This window comes from Saccostrea cucullata, unplaced genomic scaffold (genome assembly GCF_032062105.1).
Source record: "Saccostrea cucullata isolate Sc308-1 unplaced genomic scaffold, CSIRO_AGI_Scuc_v1 ctg1109, whole genome shotgun sequence".
Lineage (NCBI taxonomy): Eukaryota > Metazoa > Mollusca > Bivalvia > Ostreida > Ostreidae > Saccostrea > Saccostrea cuccullata.
In genome coordinates, this window is record NW_026930649.1 from 415,225 (window position 1) to 432,145 (window position 16,921).

A 16,921-nucleotide genomic window follows, 5' to 3' on the forward strand; every position below is an offset into this window, starting at 1 on the left:
GTATAATCTGTAGGTGAACAATCATATATACATATTGTGGTCAATTGAACTGATTAATAATGAACTATCTTCAAGTACATGGCCTTGATTTTATGACATCACATCTAAAAATGGAGAAATCGTCCTTTATTTAGGCCTAAAATAAAAATTTATTTGTTTGCAGTTGCCTACCAACCCATTAAAAACGCACCCGACCCAAACTTTTTTTAGCCATTGTGTAATTTAATTTTTTTTCAATTTTTCAGGATATTAAAAATGTTTCATTTAAATTTTTGACTTGTATTTTATCAATCAGTGGTTTATAACAAGAGTGGAGCCTAATCCTTATCATGTTTAGTATGCCTATGAAAAGCTCTATTACGTATTTAATATCTAACAAAACTCTGAACATTTTTTCCAAAAAAAAAAAAAAAAAAGAATGCCTACCTACCTCCCCAGTCTATAAAATATAGACCGATAACTGCAAACAAAGATTTTTTTAAGCTTGGCCTTACACTTAGTCACATACCAATAAGGATAATTTATTTATATAGAAATATGTATCTTATCCATAAAATGATACCACCACAGAGTACATGTGATAATGCGCATTTCACACAATATAAAAAGCTTACTTTTATCGTTTAACCACTAAAAATTTACTACAATGGAGAAATTAAGCCTCCTCGCGCTACCTTTCCTCTTGTTGTCTTTTGTTTCGAGGTCTGTAGATGGTTTCGATCACAATGTGAAGCCCCACTGTCCCCCTGAGGTGGAGGTGTGCGAGTTTGACTGGGTTATTGACTATGTAGAGACTATGATCTATTATGATAAAGATGGGCGTGGAAATCCTATAGTTGTCAGAAATGGTACACTCTTCCAGCGTTCGGATTGTAATACGCTTATCCCAATTGATGTTAATAAAGGTAAGACATGCGTAAAGGGATTTCTTTGAAAACTATTTTTTTTTCTATGCATAAAAATCCGATGGAAATTTTATCCCGTTTCAATAATCAGATATCTTTGAAAATGTATATGTAAAATGCGAAACCTTACAAAACAAAACCGTGAGTCGCCCTGATTTGCTTACACTCGACTCTAACTTTTCAACCGTCAAATTCCTTACTTATGCAGCAATATACCTTCATCTCTTGCATACGGGATTTATATCTCTCAGTTGATTGGATACTTAAGAGCATGCTCTGTGGGGAGCCAGTCAAAGCGCCCCCTAATAAAAACGTCCCGGTCAAAGCGTTCCCTAATTTTAGTCAAAGCGTCCCCTGATTTTAGTCAAAGCGCCCCCTGATTTTGGTCAAGGGGCGCTTTGACCAAAATCAGGGGACATTTTGACCAATATCAGTGGACGCTTTGGCCAATATTTGGGGGCGGTTTTGTAACATCATTTTACAGTAAAATTCTATAAGGGGCGCTTTGACCAAAAACAGGGGACATTTTGACCAAAATCAGGGGACATTTTGACCGAAATCAGGGGACACTTTGACCAAAATCAGGGGACGCTTTGACCGGGACGGTTTTATTAGGGGGCGCTTTGACTGGATTTCGCTCTGTGTATGTACAGTTTCTTAAACGAGGTAAATTATTGACAAGCAAGTTGATGAAACAAGAATATCAGCAGTCCCGTTTGGAGTCATCATTTGTTACTTCTATGGTCGATGCTATTACCTTCTCAGCAGAAACAATTTATCATGGAGTTAAATGCTGACTGACGTTTTTTAACCAAATGTTAGGTTATGAAATACAGACTAAATTATCGACGGCTTTTTCTGTTATTTCCTGTTCATGACAAGGAGCACACGGTGTGTGTGACCGGTCGGCAGAGGATGCTCACTCCTCCATGGCACCTGACTCCACCTCTGATGCTTTGTAGGTCCGTGATTTGTTCGGCTCCTTTTAATCAATTTAATGTGTTAAAATGAATTCTTAAGCAAAAGCGTTTTACAATTCAGGGTATAAAAATTATGTACTGTTATCATCCACAAATTCAAAACAAGAACAACTTGTAAAACATAATTATATTTATAAAGTATCTTCCGAATTCTGTAATTTCATTTTAATAAGTCATGTACCAATGCATTACTTAAAAACTACATACTTACATATCCAAAATTCTGTGTTAAGAAAAATTTTATGATCTCATGAGCCACCTTAGGATGAATAGGAATTATTTCATTGTGACGTAATTAGAGCTAAAAATAGTACAAACTAAATTCTTGAGAATCTATGATGTGCATGAACCAAGATTCTTCTTGCCTGTGTAATCACCACGAAGCATTTCATGAAATTAACTGGCATAAAGCTTCGTAGTTCATGAATTCTAAAAAAAAAAATCATTTCTGAAATGAGCGCTTTCTTCCTACTTTCCCTAAATGAAGAGGTACCTTGTACGTTGTCGGTTTCAACATGTTTTATGTCTTCTTTTTGTTTTGGGAACTGGAGTATATTTGTTGAAATCAATTTTGTTATATTTTGTGCACAGTGAAAATTTAAAATGACCACATTTTAACCTAAGTTCCAAATGACAGCTCGTCAAAGTATAATTATGTTACCTGATTGTCTTACAGATGCGGATAGAGCAATATTTGCAGACGGAAATTATAAAATGATCTACAGTGTTAATAAACAGTATCCTGGTCCTTCAGTCGTGGTATACGAGGGACAACAGGTAAAACAAGTTGTTCGATTTTATTGCTTTTTTAAAAAAAATAAAACTAAAATGGTATAAAATGATTGTACTTAGATATCTATTTTAAGGTATACTCAGAAATCTGTAAAGATTCCTCTAAAGCTTTGAAATGACTACATTACAATATCTGGAAATTGTTTCAGGTTGTTGTAAACATCAAGAATAATTTACTGATGGAGGGACTTACGATTCACTGGCACGGCATGGTTCAGTGGCACACGCCTTGGATGGACGGCGTGGGAACTGTTTCACATTGTCCAATCAACCCAGGGGAGACGTTCCAATATAGGTTAGTCAGGAAATCATCGCATACCAGTATTTTCTTTTTAAAAAATTCAATTACAATTCTTGAGCAAATTTGAGCATTTCTTCTTCTTCTTTTTACAAGTAACATATGTGCATCATTTGGTGTTCCTCATATATAAACGGTTGTAATTTCTATCATGAGGTCATCCTAAATTTATGATTATGGTTTCTGATCCTTTAACTTACAAGTCGATGATTTGATTATGCTTGAATTTGAAAATAAATAATTATGAAAATCTGAATGCTTCATTACTTTATTCCTTAAGGTGTCCAAAGAAATCTTTCCTGCATTCGTTTGTTAAAAAAAATAAATCTTTAAGCTGCTGCAGCTAAAACTTTACTAGATGGATTCTTTTAAAGGCAACCTTCTCAAAGAGAAGGGAAGCTTTTTGAATTAATTTTTTGGTGACAGTAATTTAATCAGTTCCGAATAAGAAACAGATTCGGCGGTGCTATAAATATACGAGGCATTATTTTAAAATCTAATTTTTTTGACAAGGTATTTCAATGACTTGTGGAGTGAAATATTGTTTCATAAAAGTTCAGCCTTCTCCCAAAAAAATTATTTCGCAAGTTACATAGGTGTCCATTTTACCAGTTACGAATAAGCCGACGAGTTCCAAATACCCTAGCGGTATCCATTCAATTCAACCCTGAATTAAAAAATATATGCCCCACACATTAGCCATTGGCATGCCTAAGAAAAGTTAAATTAATTGCTTACCAATAAGTTATTTGTATTTCCAAAGGATAAAGAGAAACTAGGGGAACTGTGAGCACTGAGCTCACTTTAATATATACCTCACGCCTACTATATGATTATTATGACAAAGTCCATGTTTTGCTCTGGGAGACCCAAAATAAGTGTCAGATCAAAAAGTAAAATAAGAGGTCAAATGTAAAATGGCACAATATGATTAAGAATCTGTGAAAGTATCATTAAACCTTATCCAGTGGAATGGAGGAATTGCGGATAAGAGATGGATATACCCTTCAATATTAGAAAGAATGGCAGTATCCATGTAATGCTAAGTGAGCCCAAATTATGTGCCAGATCAAAAAAATAAAATAGGTGTACTTTGGCGCTATTTAACAAAGATTCTGTGAAAACCTCATTAAATTTCATTCAGTGGTAGAAGAGGAGTTGTGGATAAGAAATGGGTACCCTAAAGCGTATCAGACGGACGGACGTACAGACATTTATACGGACATACAGACGGATGGATGGACAAACATCCCATGACTATATACCCCTTCCCCTGCTTTTCAAGCGAGGGTATAATAAGTCACGTTTACAATGAAGAAAACAACGAAGAATGAATTTATAATAGTGTTTAAAATGGGTATTCGGAACTAGTAAAATGACAAATATCTTCCAGTGTTCTAAATATTTATTTTAGACAAGTTTTTAGTATTTGTTAGAGTACATATCAAACTTACTTTTGATACCTGGAATGTTTTTTTATGTGAAAAATTGGTTTCTCTACAGAGGTTTTTATGCAGACTTAACGCGTCGCGATGATTCAGATTTGTTGCATTGTAAAAGTATGTCGACCTTTTCAAGTACGATAACGAAACCGAACTGACCGCAAAAAATCAAAACTTTGCATAAATTCAAACACTCATAAATAAGCCTTCTTACCATAGTTATCAATTTATTTTTACACCTTTAAATGTATTTTAATGTATTAATTATCAGCTCTTAAATTAAGAATTATTCGGAACTGGTCAACATTCGGAACTGGCCAAACGACTGTATTGATATATCAAAGACAAATGAAAGTCTCTGCAAAAAATGAAGAATTAGTACCTTTTGCAGGTTTTTGGCTGATCCTCCTGGAACCCATTGGTATCACTCTCACTTAGGAACAGAACGTACAGATGGTATGACAGGGGCACTGATTGTGCTCCCTAGACCCGATAAAGCAGAGGTAGTGAGTATATGCCTGTTGTGTATTTCTTGTGTTTTACTGTAATGAAATACCTGTGGTATGGATTAAAATACAGACACTTTGTATTGGTTTCTGATTCTTTCTTTAGAAACTGAGAGATGATTTACCGGAGTTATCCGGGGACTTTGTCATGGTTTTGACGGACTGGAAGCTCGACGCTTCTGTGGAGACAAAAAATGAGGCTGACTGGGGACTGAACACGTAAGTATGTTATAATTATATTCACGAGTACATGTATGCCGGTGAATATAATGTGAGCAGAGAATTATTGAATTTAATAAAGAAGCTGGATTAATTTTATATTTGTGACAGGTTTTCATATGGATTTAACGAAACTAAATGCTACTCATTCACATTTGATGCCACGGGAGGAGCAGTGGGTCTATTTCCTTTTGAAGCAGCGCTTATTAATGGTAGAGGTAGGTTGACGATATATTAGCAATTTACTATATTTAAATATCCAGAACAACCAAAGAATCGACAAAGAAATTCAACATGAGTTTCTTGCCAAGTTTTAGCAGTTTAGTTGTAAAAAAGTTATGATCTGACATCTCTTTTATTTTTGGTAGGTAATCATTATCTAAACAAAGACAACCCAGAACAGCCCGATATACCAGAGTTGCCAATAGAAACGTTTAATGTTGAACGATACGGTTATTACAGGTTTAGGGTTATCAACTCGGGCATGCTCTATGCTTTCCGTGTATCTGTCGACAAGGTATGTGATTTTCATAATTATTTCGTCAAATTTACCTTTATTCATACGAAATAGCGAAAAAATAAGCAATATGCATTTCATCCGATCAGAGCTTTCTTTGACGAAAACCGTCACGGTATATGTAACTCATTCGACTTAGAGTTTAGTGATCGAAAGATCCTGGATTCAAACCTAACTTCGCCACGACTGACCTAAGTCAATAAAAAAAAAGTAGCAATGTTCCTTCGCAAGCCCCCAGAACTTTGAAAGTGAAAGTTTTTTTCGGATAAGACTTTAAAAACCAAGGTCCCATTGACTCTCATACCACGATAGGCTTTGGAACGATAAGTAATGTCGAGAAAAGGTCTTAACTTGAAGCCCTTTGCCAGAAGGCCCTATTTGACAAAATTTTATTCAGGTGCATCGAGGTCTACGTAAACACATAAAAGTATTTGACTGTTCTATACAATTGTTTTTATTAGAGACCATTTCATTTAATTCAGCATGACATCCAAATAATATCTGTCGATGGTAATGATGTCACAATGACCAGTGCTGAATCAGTCATGGTGTTTGGTGGTGAAAGAGTAGATTTCATAGTACTGGCTTCGGAAGACATCAACAATTACTGGGTGCGCGCGCAGACTTTGGAAGTAGCCAACGGTGAAGGGGTAATTCATATTCGACAGTAGAAAATCTAAAACATAGAATGTTATTTTCCTGAAAATACTCCCTTTTAAATGTATACAGTCATATTGATATATATAGTTTTATTTTAAAGCCTTTTAATCCTGATACTGCACTCGCTGTCTTGCGATACAGTGGAGCTCGTGTAGCAATTCCTAAAACAGATCGGTATCAGTGCAGACCCAGAGATCCATGCAGGGTTGTTAACTGTCCTTTTGGGTGAGTATATTAAGGACGACGTCGTTTTGTAGAAATTGCTGGGTTAGTTTTCTTGGCGCTTGGCATTTTTTAAGTGAAGGTTGGGGATACCTCAAATTAAACAGGTCCCACGTATCACAGAAGGTGTTGGATTTCTCACTTCTTAACATGGACTTTCCTTACAAAAACTTACTGTCAAATAGTTCATCGGATATGCCATAAGTATCATTGGTCGATATCGATAATGATTTTTATTTTTGAATGGCGTGATACTCATGTAGTCAATACCTTGAAGAAAAAAAAAACTGGGGGCAATTAAATGATTGTATATATAGTACGAACATGCAAATTTTTATAACAAAGACACAACATTGGGAACAAGAGAGAGATGGATTTTTCCGTAATTTCCCGATCATTACAAGAATCACACGGCGAGTGTTGTCGGTCGGCAGGGGATGCTCACTCTGCCATGGCACCTGATCTCGCCCCTGATATTTTGGAGATCCGTGATTACTCTAATGCAAATTCGTATCGTGTTTTAAGGACTGCTGAGCTTAAACACTGTTCGTTATCACCATATAGTTCATGGAACAAGGTTAGAGTACCTTCGAAAGGGTTTGTGCCCGGGGGGATTCGCATGTGTATAATTTTCTACAATACAGTATTTTTTTTTAAGTTTTGGTATAAATTAAATTCAAAGAAGATGCACTTAAATGTGATTGATTGTTTGTTATAATCACACTGAAAGTTAGATTAGAAGATAATTTGACGTAAACAAGATTCTGGGTAATACAACGTTCTGATTTTTGACTTAACAAACAGTCAGAAAGTGTACTTACTGTAATTTTGCCTTGATCTTATTTTCATTGATAATTATTATAATCAATTTTAATCGACGACCAAGCAGCAAACTGTTAACAAGAATGCAAATATGTAAATATTTAGTTTGCTATGTCATTCTTGCAGTTGTTAACATCTTTTTTTTTCTTTTTGCATTGTACAAATTTTCAAAAAAGAAACACAAACAATACAAATTGAAATGTACAGCTGTATAGAATATGCATGTAAGGGGGAAATTATACAAACAAAATGGAAAATATTCTAAATGAAAAAAAGATACAATAGAAATATATACATGTATATACAAATGGAAATTTGTTCCATGCAAATAAAAAAAATTACAATATAATTAAGGAATCACTGTCTAGTTTGGAGAGTTTGCCAGGGCATCAACAATAGTGGGAAACATGGGATAATTTGCATAACGGGCGAAACCCGTTATGCTAAAATTATCCCATGTTTCCCACAATTGTTGATGTCCCTTGCATACTCTCCTAACTAGACAGTGATTCCTTATATTTCCATTTCATTGTGAAATAAAATTGTGGACAAAGACATTAAAAATGTAGACTAATAAATTTAAATTACACGATGCCAATTTCAATAGTCCTTAGTCTGGTCCTGATTTTTAAAAAGAAGGCTAGAAATAACTTCTAACGGCAAATAATTATTATTTGGTCCAGCATAATTTTTTAACCTATTTCGAGTATGCTGAATCCGAAAAAATATGCTGGCCTTCATGAAAATGGCGTTAAAGAGGTCAAAATGGCGATTCAAAATGGCGGACATCAAATTTTTCTAATTTTCTCTTAATGTCGTTCAAAATGGAGAAGTAATGAGTGAATATCTAACTGCGTGTAATAAAACTATAAAAACATAATAGGATGCTTACATTATTAGTTAAACTCAGAAAATTTAGTCGTTTCTACACTTAATTCGAATTTTCTCTGATTTTTTTGTCTATTGTTTCTATATTCTTCTTTGTTAAGGATTTTACATTTGCAAATATCCATACACTGCAGATTTGTATTTTCCCTCTACATCTCACTATTCTTCAATTGAATAATAGTACAGCTGCAAGTTAAAAGTCAAAATGGCGATTCAAAATGGCGATTCAAAATGGCGGAAATTCATCCTTTTTTAAAATTATTTCTTAATGTCGTTTACATAGGAGAAAGGATTTGTGAATATCTTACTGAGCGTAGTACAACTGTTTAAAATGCCAACAGAACACTAATTTGATCACTTAAATTTAAATCGGAAAATTAAGTCGTTAAATTTGAAATGTGTTAATTAGCTCAAAATGGCAATTCAGTTGACGTCTTATACACTCGAATTTCGTAAATTACCCAAACTGCTTAAATCTGGTTCGTTTTGCAGAAAATTAATTACACTTTGCTTTTTTATTCATGAAATAATGTTCAAATATGCAATGAAAGTTGGAAAAAATTTTGTTAATGACTTAGGATTTTTATAACACAGATTTTTGTTTAATTACTTCTATTGTTAAGATAAATTTTTGACGACAATTCCGAAGACATTTTACCTTTTACCTGTCTCACCATGCTTCTTCATATAAAAAGTGAATAATATCATACAATAATTGCTTTTTTGAGGACAATATGAAAATTAAGCTACCCGAAGAGCAGTATCCCCCGAGCATTAAGGCGAGTGGACATTCAGTTGTTGGAAATTCTTGATTATTTTTAGTCCAGTGTAGAAAAAAAATAAATGTTTATGTTCATGTGGAAGGTCTAGTGCAACATAACTTAGTATGATTTTTAAAATGATTGACCACGACCAATTATAGGGCTAGTAATTGTTACATCATATAAATCTGAATATATTCTAATATCCAAATATAAACATACAAATGTATATGTTAAGAATTATCAGTATAATATACGTAAACCATAAATTTTCCTGTATATAAATTTTAAAAAAAAATTGAAATTTACAAAAGCTGAAAGATGAAAATGTTTGTGTTCAATCCCCCCCTCGATTCTTGATACAACCTTACACTATCCTAACAAAGAAGTGTGGATCAAGTTGCCTTGTAAAGTTCTTGAAGTGTTCAAGAAAATTTAGTTGTCAAGAGAAGTGTTGACTAGATCGAAATCAGGAATGGCTTAGGCCTATTGGTACGAAAACTTGTAAGTGATAGGAATCACGAGGAATCTGCAGGCGCTCTTAAATTGCATAATTTTACAACTTTTCTCACCAAAATATGCACACAATGTGATTTCAGATGATCAAGTTTGCGAATTTTCTTGCTAATAGAATGACCTTTCTTCCCTTAAAGACAACACATCTTCATGTATACGAGGTCACAAAACAAAGAGCTACATGTCTTGAATATTAAAGCTTTTTTTTATACCCCCGCTTGAAAAGCGGGAGGGTATAGAGTAATCGGTATGTCCGTCCGTCCGTCTGTTACGCTTTGGGGTACCCATCTCTTATCCGCAACTCTTCTCATACCACTGAATGAAATTTGATGAAACTTTCACAGAATCTTTATTACATATTGCCATTGTGACCTCCTATTTTACCACGGGTACTTTTTCATCCGACACACATTTTGGGTTTCCCCTAGCAAAACATGGGCACTGTCATTATAATCATATTGGAGACCGGGGTATCATTTAGTGAGCTAATTGCTTACAGAACCTCTAGTTCATTTTGCATATGGTTTTGGATAATAAAATAGACTTTTAACATTTGAACATAAATGTTTTGTTCCTTGAGTGTTGGTTTATTGATTGTATATTGTTTAACGCCGAGTCAGCAATTTTTCAGCCATGTTTCGGCGGACTATCAGTTTAATTAATCGGTTTTTGAAGGATTTTGGTTTCTCTGGCGGCCCCTGTGAGCTTACTCTTTTTCGAACTCCAGAGAAACGATCTTTTAGATGCCAACGGGTTGTCATCCTTGACACGGGGCACCATTTTACTTGAGGTTGAAAATACCAAAATTCCGAAGACAGACTGAAACATATTGCAAATAAAGCTGGAATAGAAGATGTTAGGGGATAATACTAAGTTCTTATAAGTGCTAAAAAGGTAGAACAAAGTGTTCAATGAAATCGGACAAGAATTTCTTCAGTTATATTTGATGATGTGCCGAGGGATGTTGAGGTAGAAGTGCGAGTTGATAATGACAGGATTCAGGAGAGATTTTAGGTGGACGGGGGCTCAAAGGCTTTGGAACACGTACGGTCAAATACGAAGGGGGAAATTTGGAAACTCTTAAATCGAGTTTGTTTTAACTATTTCCAGAGAAAAATGAATCTTTTCAAGTATTTTTTGTTCATATTTAATGGACCAATCAATAAACTATATATACTATATATATAAAAAACAAACTGTAATTTATTTTCTGCTAACCGACTCAGAATAAAGCAGTTTCTACGAAATTCGAGTGTATCAGACGTCATTTTGAATCGCCATTTTGAGCTAATTAACACATTAAACGACTAAATTTTCCGATTTAAAGTGATCAAATTAGTGTTCTGTTGGCATTTTACACAGTTGTACTACGCTCAGTAAGATATTCACGAATCCTTTCTCCTGTGTAAATGACATTAAGAAATAATTTTTTAAAAAGGATGAATTTCCGCCATTTTGAATCGCCATTTTGACTTTAAACTTGCAGCTACACCATCATTCAATTGTAGAATAGTGAGATGCAGAGGAAAAAATACAAATCTGCAGTGTATGGATAATTTGAAAAGTAAAATCCTGAACAAAGCGGAATATAGAACAATAGACCAAAAAATCAGAGAAAATTCGAATTAAGTGTAGAAACGACTAAATTTTCTGAGTTTAACTAATAATGTTAGCACCCTATTATAATTTTTATAGTTTTATTACACTCAGTTAGATATTCACTCATTACTTCTCCATTTTGAACGACATTAAGAGAAAATTAGAAAAATTTGATGTCCGCCATTTTGAATCGCCATTTTGACCTTTTTAACGCCATTTTCATGAAGGCCAGCATATTTTTTCGGATTCAGCATACTCGAAATAGGTTAAAAAACTATGCTGGAACAAATAATAATTATTTGCCGTTAGAAGTATTTTTTTGTATAAATCGGACCAGACTACCTCGCACACCGCGTCAAACACAAAGACAGCCGCACGAGATTTACATGCATAGTTGCCTCCTTAGCGTCAGACACAGAGACAGATGCGCACGAGATTTGCATGCGTATTAGGCAGGTCGATAGGTCAGCAGCTAAGGAGGCCTAATACGCATGCAAATCTCGTGCACATCTGTCTCTGTGTCTGACGCTAAGGAGGCCAAATATGCATGTAAATCTCGTGCGGCTGCCTTTGTGTTTGACGTCAGTGTGCGAGGACTATTGAAATTGGCATGGAAGTCCTCGTGTAATTTAAATCTATTAGTCTACATTTTTAATGTCAAAGTCTACGATTTTATTTCACAATGAAATGGAAATATAAGGAATCACTGTCTAATTAGGAGAGTGTGCCAGGGACATCAACAATAGTGGGAAACATGGGATAATTTTAGCATAACGGGCTTGCAAATTATCCCATGTTTCCCACTAGTGTTGATGCCCTTTCATACTCTCCAAATTAGACAGTGATTCCTTAAATAATAACACAAAATTAAGGAAAACAATGTAAATGAAAGATAGAATATGGATGGAAAATCACAGAATACAAATGAAATTATATAATACAAATAAAAACATCATACAGATGGAAAAGTATGAAAATTTGAATGAGTTCAATTTTTTAAACAAGAAAAACAAGAAAGTAACAAACCCAACAGAGCTGCTAGTGATACATGCACACATGGATTCTTAATTTTTTAATAATTCATTTAATTTTGTTTACATACAAACTATTTTATCTATTCATTTAATTTATACATCTTGCATAAATTCAAAATAAAAAATATATTGTGCGGAAAAGCAAACTTTCAAACATATTATTGATATTTGTTAACAAATTGGAAAAGAACAAATGACGAAAATGAGCATTTTAACAATAAAACACTAATGACAATTTATTCCAAATTGAAATAGATCAAGCTCCTTCCATTCTTCCTGTTTTATTTGTAGACAATACCCAGATAGCTACAGCATTGATTGCCTTCCGGTATCCGATTTGAAATCAACACCAGAACAGACTAAAGCTCATCCGGTTCCGGTTGTCGCATCCCCCGTTGAGTTTCAGGAAATATTTTTGAATTTCCATTTCTCTTGTAGGTTAATTATGAGAAATGACTTATACAGATAATAACAATCCAAAATTAAATTTTATCCGTGTTACTGATTTAAATAATATCAAACTAAAATGGTAAAAGATTTTTTAAGTAAAGTAAAATAATTATCTTAAAGCCGCTTAACCCGAAACAGGCACATATTATCTTACAGAATAAAAGTACGTCATTACATAGATAATAAATTATAAGATTGATTTAATAGTTTATTACAACAATCCTTACATGGAAAACGCAGATTAAAAACCTTATTGACAAACAGTAGTTCCTGACGGAAGTTAAGATCTATTGTGAAGTCAATTAAGAAAAAAAATAAGTTTATCGGATATATCTAATATTGAAGATAATTCAAACCCGATTATTTTTTTCTCTATTAGTAGAAAGTCTTACTCATAATACATCTTTTCAAAATTAAGAAATTAATTGAATATAATCCATAGTAATTTTTATATTGATATGCATATTTAAAGGAGAAAGGAAAATCAGATATTTTAAATGATTTTTTTAAAGGAGCTAAAATATTGTCCATGAACAGGTAATATATGTACTTTGTTGTGAAAAAAAAGTGCTCGGGTTTGTTCTTCATGAGATAAACATGTAAGCGATAAAATTAATTTTTCGAAGGTAATTTCACGTGATATCAACAATGATCAACATAGGATTATTTTTTGTGTGACCTAACAAAAATTATTTTTTTAACTTTTGAATTTTGATATCTTTTTAAAGAAAAAGACTTTGGGGATATAATTTGACAAAAGTTGAAACAATTTATGGACAAATATTTTTCAAGAAGAAAACGAATATATATTTTTAGCGATTAGAATCGGACCAAGCGGCTTTAAAATAGAGACAAACCATGTCCTATTCTTGAAATAGATTTATATATTTGATAGAAAAAATAATTCATCGTAAAGCAAAAGTTAGTACAAATGCATACAATTTTGAAGGTAAACAAATAATAAATTTATGATACTTTTATTATTTTAGCTACAGCAAAAATCCCCTTTACAACGGCTGTAAACGGTCACGTGTTTGTCCCACCTACATCTCCACCCCAGGTAGAGCAACTGATACATCCATATTCTGTTTTATTCCACTGAATCGTGTCATATCAGTATCATTTAAATAGAAAGTAACGTATTTTGAAAAATGGAAATCTAACATGCTTAAAAATTGCTTCATACAAGATATGCTTCAAATATTTTTTTGAAAATTCAATGGTTTGCAGACCTATCCTAGACAGTCTAATACAACAGTATCATGTGATCCTTTGGATTGTTCAGACCATTGCCAATGTACCTACATCGTAAAGCTTGAGAAAGACAAAACGGTGCAATTGGTATTGCATAACATGGGTATGATCAATGTTGACATGTACCTATCTTAAGTTTTTTGGTATGTTTTATGACAGCAATCACTCACGTTAGTATTATCTTTTATTCAGATGACGCACCTTTTGGTATGCCTCATCCTGTTCATATGCATGGTCATCACTTCCATGTGGTCAAGATTGCCTATCCTCACTACAATTCTACTACCGGGGATATCATAGATAAAAATAAAGATATTAAGTGTAATACTAAGAGCTGTAATGATGCGTCTTGGAGAAATGAGAATTGGACATTGGGTAATGTTCCAGGGTTGAATCTCGAGAATCCGCCTCAGAAGGACACGATAGCAGTGCCTAGAAATGGCTACATTGTTCTAAGACTGAAAGCTGATAACCCAGGTAACTATGTTATACTTGTTTCTTTTGTTTTACAATTTTGATGAGTTGTTTATCGTTATAAATTATTAATTAAGTGACTTTAATAACTCAGTCTACAGTCTTTATTGAATAAAACAACAAGACATGAAGAGCAATATAATCTTACCCAACTCTTGTTTTCAGGATTTTGGTTTATGCACTGTCACATCGAAATCCACCAAATAGCTGGCATGGCGGTCCTCTTCCAGGAAGGTGACGTCAGCGACATGGAACCCGTTCCAGAAGGCTTCCCCACATGTGGCAGCTTCCAGATGACGCCAGAAGAATTCAAGCAATATCTAACACCAGAGGGCGCAAGGAAAAAGAAACATGTGCAGAAGCGTCTAAATACTCCTAAGCAAATTCTGGTAGAAGAGGTTGATTATCATATAGTCGATTACGTGCCCGTTGTAAAAGGTAAGTAAAACTACGATAGTGGTCTTAAACAGGATTTGAAAATGAGTTAAACGTTTGTCTAAAAATATGTCTCATGTTAAAATCTATCCAGTACGTCCCTTTATAAGCCATTTATTTTATTTTTCATCAGAATATTTTATCTAAACTTAACAACAAGAAGAAGAGAGGAAAATCAAATTATATGATACTAGTATATTGAACCATGGAATTTCCATGTTTCACTCTTTAAAGAATATGCAAAAGGTTTTATTCACACAATTATACTCAGTAGTTAGTTTTAAATTCTCTAATTCTGAAACATTAATGTAACATAAATATCAAAAAGGTCCCTCATATAAAATAGGTATAAAAAAAAAAGATAAGAATAACATTATTGTATAAAACTACATGTAATTTAATCAAAACATCGTATATCATTTTCATTTTACAGAAAGAAAAGAAGAACCAACATCCTCTCAAGAAAGCGGGAACGTATTTAGAGAATTTCATCGTTTTCATCATAAACACCATAGAGTCCATGTGGCTTTGATTGCAGTTCTGACATTGTCACTTTTAATAAACTTGATCTTCATCACAACCTGCATATGTCGTAAATGTCGACGATCTTCTGCTGTAGACGCACTGTCACAGAAAAAGACGATGCTTGCCCAAAATCTTGTAAACCATGAAGGTTTAAGTGCTTCGGAATCCAAACAACGTCTTGTGTAAAATTCTGAAGCCAACTCAAGCTAACAATCAAATAAAAATTAATATTGAAGTTTTATATATGTTGCCTTAGTTTTATTGTCTTAATTTCGAATATGCATGAATGCAATTTAACTTTACAGGATGCTTTAACTATTAAATAAGTTACGTTTTACTTGAAAATATTATTTATAAAGTTGTTTGACCTGACTCCCGTTTATGTTGTCATGATAGCTTTCAGAATAGATTTGGAATTGGAAAATACACACCATGACTTGTCCTTTGAAATGTTGACATTACATTTTGTTGACTTCTTTTGTAAATATACTGTAGCATTATATCCTGGTGATTACCTAGAGTATTGTATCATATACTGTAGACTTTCCTCCTGTTTCATGTCTTGTAATACCTTCCCTGAAGATATACTGTAAACCAACTTTTATTCGCATGCGAGAAATTTTCGCGAGGTTCGCGAGAGCCTCGTCATCGAGAATATTTCTCTCTGCGAACCAGTCCTTGACCTCTCTGTCCATTAAAAACAGGTCCAAAAAAGGCTTGATCGCGAAATTTAATCGTCGCAAATTAGTTGACCCCCGGTAAATCGCGAAATGAAGTCGTCGCGAATAAAAGTTGGTTTACAGTAACATTGTTGTAGAAAAACCTTGAAATTGATTTCAAATCAAACTTATTAAATTATTTCCTATTCACGGTTTGAGGTGTCCCATTAAAATAATGTCTCCCAAAAGTCTTCTCGACAATCTGTTGTTGATATCTCTACCGAGTGGTGAGACTTCTGTTTCAAATATTATATATTATTGTATATTTAACTATATTGTTCTATACTCGGCACTTAGGGTCATTTAGAAGGGAGACATCTTTTTCATGCCAACACCTACTGCGACACGGGACCTCGGTTTATACGGTCTCATCCGAAGGACCGGTCTCCACGTTCAACAAAGGGATTCGATCCCGCAACGTAAGGATCAACTCCTTACTTCGCGACTCTAGAGCAGATACTCTCATCACTGCGTCACGCAAGTGACTCTCTCTCTCTCTCTCTCTCCTTTTATGAAATTATTATTCAACAAATAGATATATTCCAAACATACTTGTACTATCTGAAAGAGGTTTTCAGTCGATTTTGTTGAATGTATTCAAATAACATTTGTTTTACATTAGATGGCGCACTTTTAAAAATCATTGACAAGATTGACTTAGGACCTGCAAGTCCCCAGCTTCACTAATTTGCGTAAACTGTTTTTATCTGTATAGGAAGTAAACTCAATGCATAATTTTTATGAACAATGCATCCAACATATTACCAGATCGGAATGTTTTCTTCATCTTTTCGCAATATTTGACAGTGTGTGTTAGATAGGTCATTTACAAACCAGGAATCAACCAGCATCAGTATTACTTTCAATAAAACGTCTATGGTTTATGGAAAACTGATTTTGATA

At 33.9% G+C, this 16,921-nt stretch overlaps 1 protein-coding gene across 1 annotated transcript; it reads left to right on the forward strand.

Annotated features, from left to right (window-relative positions):
• The first annotated feature begins 544 nt into the window (after positions 1-544).
• Positions 545-15,512, forward strand: LOC134229440 (uncharacterized). The gene is made up of 15 exons (XM_062711192.1): positions 545-905; positions 2,562-2,662; positions 2,827-2,972; positions 4,809-4,920; positions 5,030-5,142; positions 5,254-5,360; positions 5,511-5,659; positions 6,142-6,309; positions 6,420-6,544; positions 12,453-12,595; positions 13,601-13,671; positions 13,842-13,968; positions 14,058-14,342; positions 14,505-14,777; positions 15,208-15,512. The coding sequence occupies exons 1-15, from the start codon at positions 647-649 to the stop codon at positions 15,483-15,485; spliced, it is 2,457 nt and encodes an 818-aa protein (XP_062567176.1). The 5' UTR covers positions 545-646; the 3' UTR covers positions 15,486-15,512.
• The last annotated feature ends 1,409 nt before the right edge of the window (positions 15,513-16,921 follow it).